Below are 5,921 nucleotides of genomic sequence, written 5' to 3'. Positions count from 1 at the left end.
AAAAATTAAAAAATTAAAAAAGAAAAACAGTTGAAAAAGGGGAAACAACAAAAAAAAGGGGGACAGGCCGTGTAGTCTAACGGAAGTGCTTTATTTTTGTTTACGATAGTAATAATACTGACGGCACGTACATCTGAAAATGTGAAATTGTGCGCATCTAAGTAAATGGAAGATGAAAGATGAAGATCTAGAGCAGTAGAACCGATCGGGGTATTCCACAACCAACATAGGTTATTGTAATTTGATTAGAAGTCTGTATAAGAGAGAATTTTGGATAGCTTCAGAATCCTAGTCATAGTATCTAATGTGACAAATGGCGTCCTCATCCTCTCTCGAAGTAATGGCCATTCATTGTGACCGTCTTCGACGAATGCCAGATATGGTGGTCCGTAGTGGACCACACTGGGGAATGGTCGTTCATTCAAATAGAGTGGCTGAACGGGCCAGTCGTTGACTACCGCCAATTGAGAATCAGCCGATCTCCTCAATGAGCATTAGGCGACCATCCTCTTCGTTGGGAGGATCTCGCAGGCGTATCTCGGTACGACCCAGTGTCCTATGGCTCCCGAGCACTCGAAAGCCTCCGTTCCTCGAGGCCTTGATCGCCTGAGGAGCATCATGGCCACCCCAGATGCTTCGAGACATGCTCCGTGAGCAGCTTCAAGGTATTAATGTAACAATGAACATGACTCAGCCACTTCAATCACTTCCAGCCTCTTCCTCACCATCATCCGCTTCATCTTCAACATCAAGTTCGGGCAATGTAAACTTCGTGCTAGGCCCAGCGTCCGCCTGCTGCCGAGTATTCGCCGCCGACCGTCTAGCTCTCTGCGCTGCCGGATCAGACATAGTAACCGCGCGCTCACCAACGAACTTATCCCCGGGCCACGCATTCTTGCACACAGGACAACTCTCAGACTTTTGCATACGAAAGAAATTCCGCATGCAGTGATCATGCAATCGTCCAGGACAATCGCGGTCTTCGCATCGTTGGCCCTACACCCATTATCATTAGCAAATACCCCCAAGCACATCTGGACTCGCACGGGGTATATAATCTCGAACTTACAGCAGTAATGATATCCCTACACGCCGCACAGAACTTAATCTTCCGAATCCCCTCATCATTATACGCCGCCACCAACCACCCCCTCAACTCCATCAACCCGCGCGGACTCAACCGATAATACCCCCTCCGACTCTTCTCAAACCACCCCTGCTCAACAAGCTGCTTCAGCATCGTCTCCGCCTGCGTCATCGTCAACGAATGCGCCGCACCCCCCTGCGTCGCCTGCTGCTGTGTCCCTGACTCCCGTCGACTCGCGTCCCCTGCACCCGCTTTCGCCAATTGCAACGCCTGCATACTGCTTATGACCATGGCCTCCTGGCGGCGGGTATTGTACGTGTCGAACATGGCGTCGAGGATACGCTTCACGAAGGCAATTTCATCGGCCGAGTATGTTGTTGCGAGCTGGGTGAGGGCGTCGCTGGTGGTGTTGACGAGGGCGTAGACTCGTTCGGGAGCTGGGGGTGGGGGTGCGTCGGGGTCATTGTTGTTGTTGATTTCGATCTGGGGTAGTATGCTGCGGATTTCAAGGTCGAAGGGGGATATGGCGCTGTTGGCGGCTGCGATGTAGGTTTGGAGGTCGTCTTCGGTTATGTCTTCCGGGGAAACTTGTTCGTCATCTAGATGTAGAGTAATTAATCATATGTTAGCGATTGATACGGGAACTATTTGACGGTTTGTTGTATGGGATATTACCTCTGACGGAGAATATAGCAGCCAGTACAGGCTTTGCTTGTGCAAAGGTCATGGTGGACCGCGCCATGAAGGCTTGGAGGAATGCGCGGTTGCTGTCATCGTAGCGGTCGTGGTCTTCTGCGTATCGGGACATTTTTGGTGTAGTCTGTTTTGGGGTTTTCGGGAGAGGAGGTCGTAAGTTTGGGGCTTATATGGTGAGAGTGCGCATTGCGGTTTTTTTCTTGTAAGTTGAAGGGGACTTGGTATCTCCTTTATGTGCGGAAAATATGAATGGATGGACTGGACAAAGAAATTGGATGCGACGGACGACGCGATTGACGCGCCGGCGGCCCCGCGTTTATTGGTTCTGGATGCCAAGACTGGAGATTCTTTGTCGGGTTTGTCGTATGTTCATCCTATGTTTATTTATGGGTTTGGAAGTAAATTGGGGACAGAGATGGTTCTACAGCACCAATTCTTATTATGAATACTTAGATAATGGGTTCGTAATACATATAATAAGAAATCGGTTCATTCCTAAACACATCCAAAACCATATTGCGGATATCGCAAATGCAGTTGATATCATAGCGTAAAGAAACTAGAATAGAAATACAGCTGACAGATGATGGTCATTCTCCCCTAACGCCGCATATAGAACAACACAAAGGACAACCCAAATCACAGAGCCCTGCTAGTACCTCCTCCGGGTCGGCTCCGGACTAGGACTGCGGCTGACACTTCTCGCATCCCTGCCACGCTCCTTCAACCACTTCTTCGTACTGAGGCGAAGATCCCGGTCCAACTCGTTGCTGGGGTCCTTCCGATGAATGAAATTGCAGAATCCGCCACGCACACACCCCTCGCCACTATTTAGCCGACAACACGCTTCTCGGAAATCTGTGACCGGTGATAATTCACAATATATAGGTCGTGCCGCATACCATCGTGAATTCAAAGCGTCGCAGGCGGCCTGGGCATCTTCTTCGTACTTGAAACGCGCGTAGACATTTCCGATGAGGTCTATCAAAGAGAGAATTGTCATGTTAGCCTATGTTCTTACTACTATCCGGGGAAGGGATAATAGATGGATGCGACTCACGGTCATTGTTGTTGTCACAGACAACCAATTCCTCCAACTCGCCGTACTTGCACATCTCACACCACACATCCTCGTAGAACGCATCGAAGTGGTTCTGTAGCTGACTGGGGTTCATCTTGCTCTTCGGGTCGTACGCGGGATTCTGGTACATGTTCGGCATCAGGATCGTCTGAGAGTATGACGGCTTGACGTGCTTCCGGGAGCAGCGGTCGCCATGTCTGCAAGCCCCGATTTTGTAGTAGAAGGAGCAGTTGACCTTGTCCTGCTCTGTACCGAAGATGGAGGCGAGATAGTTAGCCATGGTGGATCGTGTTGCGCCGTGCTCGGTTCGCGATGATCGACTACTGGAGGGTGATAAGTAAGGGAGATAGGTAGGAAAGTCGAGGAGCTAAAGGAGATGAAGAGTACGCGAGGGCTGCAACAGCGCAGAGCAAGAAAGTTAGCGCGACGTGGTTTCCCCAGCTCTTGATTGCAGATTCTGGAGAGCTTCGATCTCGTGGCGGCTGCGCTGACTAATCTCGGAGAAGCTTCTGGTGCCTGAGGCTGCAATAGTCAGCAAGTACCTTACTCAGCTCTTTCTTCGTATTTAACCTTTGGATAAATTACTATTTGTTTATAGTTCACTTATTAAGGAAACAGTCTTCTTTAATACTCTATTAGGCACTGTCAATCGACATGAGCGGTTTGGTGATGTACAGCTGACTATATACGTTCCAGGCCTCTACGGCTCACACCCAGCCCGCTGATATCTGCTGCAGGCTGGACCCCTTCCACCAGATCGGCAATGACCTTTCCAGTTCCGAGAGAAAGCGAGATTCCCCAAGGACCATGGCCCGAAGCAATGAATACACCACCTTTCCTGCTTCCTGTACTGGTCTTGATGCCCTCTCCCAACAAGCTGTCGTCAATTCTCCCCACAAAAGGTGTGCCGCGGTCTGAAGCAGGACGGAAGCAGAGGCCTTCACGGGCGATTTTCAGGTCGTCAATGTTTGGAATCTCGTCACTCGACTCCGTGCTTCCCTCTGCAAGCTTTCCAAGCAGGCGAACGGACACTGCCTTCAGTCTATCCATCTCTTTCGGGTCCATTGACTTACGGGAGTCGTCCGCCCGTTCCGGAAGCGGGATCGTCTTAGTATTCAAGCCCGCAATGTAGATCTCCCTCCCTTCCCGAGAGAATAATTCCGGGCTAAAGCCGCAGGATGGTGGCCATGTCGTGAACAAAGCATGGGTCTCACCATGATACTTCTTCTGCTCGTGTTCCAGGGTATGTCTAGGGGAATGGAGAACCAAAGAATATCCAGCGAGTGGGTATATAGGAAGCGCAACTTTGGAGAATGGGAACAGGTCACGGAAGACCTGCGGTGTCCACGGTCCAGCGCAGACAACCAGATTCGTACAGGGGATAGTAGATTCGGAATTTGTGTTCAAGTCCACGATTCTGACACCGGTGATGGTCCCCGCTTCATTCCTAACAAGCGACGAAGCCTTTGTTGGATAGTGGAGCTTGACACCTCGTGACGTGCAACTGTCCACGAGGAATCTGCACAACCTCAAGGGGTCACTAATAATCATCAGCATTTTTCTTTATTGGGCAACGATTCAGTCAGTCTTACACTTGACCAGTCGTATCCTTATCGCTGATCTGCTCTACCTTCGCCCCCTTCTGCTGCGTCAACCAATCTGGGACCTCGGGTTCACTGTACTGACTTGTGCCTGCAGCGGTCTCTGCGCGACTGGTACCTGCACGAAGCCAATCATCGCCACGGGCACCACCTTTGTTGTTCACAGAGCCTAAGCTCAACGCCACGCCTTTCATATAACCCCATTTCTGCCTTCCTCCGTGCTCAGCAGCAAGGGACTCGTGTAGGTTGAATGACAGCTCTCCCAATGGCGCGAGAGAAGGCGCAAACCAATCTTTGGCTAGGAAGCCAGCAGCATAGCCAGAGGCAGAGCAGAACAATTTGGAAGACGATTCAACAACATGGATTTCCTCCTGCGGTTGGCTTTGAGAAAGATAGTAGGCAATTGAGGAGCCGATGATACCTCCTCCAAGAATGACGGTTGGCATGTCGGAATGGAGTTATGGCTTTTATAAGAGTTTTCGGGTAACAACGTCGCTCGATTCCACACAATCACACGCGATTTCTGATAAGGATACTTGTATTCCGGTAGTTACATCTTGGGACGCTGTCAAACTTATATAAAAAGGAGTGGGTATCTCCAGAACTCCAGACCCATGTGGCGGGGTAGTGAACCGAGTGGATCACGCCCTTCGAATGATGATTTCCGGATGAGGGACGGAGTACCAGCCCTTATCAACCGGCACCTTTCCCGAGTTGACCGGGCCGGTTGACCTTCTATCAAGCATGAGGATATTCAGGATGATAATGTAGCTTGAACTTCTGATAGAGCAGATCACCTTGCTTTCTTACATGGTGTTGTTGTTCAGAGACAGTGTTCCGAACTCGGCCATCCAGCCGATTCCGGGGGTCCTGACGGTTCCGGGTCTTCATTCATCCCCTAAAAATCAATAGAACTGACATTGTTAAAATGTATGCTTATACGATATTCTTTTGGTATGCAACTTTGTTTTAATATTAGCAGGAGTCAAAGTTACACCCATTTCGGGTGGTAGATCGATACGCATTACTCAAGATACCGGGGAACAGCTTCCCCACGGGCTTCATGATATTCAGTGGATTCGCTCCATATCTTTTAGGTACTTGGCAAGGGTTCTAGAATTTTCCAATAAACCTTCCTCATGTGGAATGACATTATTACTAACTGGTCGTACTCGGTAGACCTGTTTTTATAAACATCAGTCTCTACTATCTGCAATGTATACAGCCATACCAATTCCGTCTACGGTGGCACTGCATACTTAGTATCAGCGGCTGAACTGGGATGATCGTGTATACTATTAACAACACCATAAATGTCGGTCAGTGGAGTATATATTCCGCAGATAGACAGAGACTAATATCAATGATGATATTACATTGTAGTTCCTCCTGATCCTCTCCACGGACTCCACTCAATCAGACTATCTTTCCCGCGGGAAAGTCAAATCGTCGTGTT

At 49.4% G+C, this 5,921-nt stretch overlaps 3 protein-coding genes across 3 annotated transcripts; all 3 read right to left on the bottom strand.

The window, feature by feature from the left end:
* Nucleotides 1–206: 206 nt before the first annotated feature.
* Nucleotides 207–2,038, bottom strand: ASPBRDRAFT_40590 (non-structural maintenance of chromosomes element 1 family protein). The gene is made up of 3 exons (XM_067624386.1): nt 1,763–2,038; nt 1,070–1,686; nt 207–996 (listed from the first exon to the last, which is right to left on the bottom strand). Exons 1-3 carry the CDS (start codon nt 1,893–1,895, stop codon nt 700–702), a joined length of 1,047 nt encoding a protein of 348 aa, XP_067482558.1. The 5' UTR covers nt 1,896–2,038; the 3' UTR covers nt 207–699.
* A 234-nt stretch (nt 2,039–2,272) lies between these two features.
* On the bottom strand, nt 2,273–3,330 carry ASPBRDRAFT_40589 (zinc finger CCCH domain-containing RNA-binding protein). Its single transcript, XM_067624385.1, has 2 exons — nt 2,844–3,330; nt 2,273–2,764 (listed from the first exon to the last, which is right to left on the bottom strand). The coding sequence occupies exons 1-2, from the start codon at nt 3,142–3,144 to the stop codon at nt 2,436–2,438; spliced, it is 630 nt and encodes a 209-aa protein (XP_067482557.1). The 5' UTR covers nt 3,145–3,330; the 3' UTR covers nt 2,273–2,435.
* A 153-nt stretch (nt 3,331–3,483) lies between these two features.
* Nucleotides 3,484–5,354, bottom strand: ASPBRDRAFT_173167 (NAD(P)/FAD-dependent oxidoreductase). Its single transcript, XM_067619742.1, has 2 exons — nt 4,457–5,354; nt 3,484–4,404 (listed from the first exon to the last, which is right to left on the bottom strand). The coding sequence occupies exons 1-2, from the start codon at nt 4,909–4,911 to the stop codon at nt 3,546–3,548; spliced, it is 1,314 nt and encodes a 437-aa protein (XP_067482556.1). The 5' UTR covers nt 4,912–5,354; the 3' UTR covers nt 3,484–3,545.
* Nucleotides 5,355–5,921: the final 567 nt, after the last annotated feature.

The sequence above is a fragment of the Aspergillus brasiliensis genome, assembly GCF_001889945.1.
Source record: "Aspergillus brasiliensis CBS 101740 unplaced genomic scaffold ASPBRscaffold_3, whole genome shotgun sequence".
In the NCBI taxonomy this organism is placed as follows: domain Eukaryota; kingdom Fungi; phylum Ascomycota; class Eurotiomycetes; order Eurotiales; family Aspergillaceae; genus Aspergillus; species Aspergillus brasiliensis.
The sequence above is the reverse complement of the archived record's forward strand: the minus strand, read 5'-3'. Positions and strand labels throughout refer to the sequence as shown.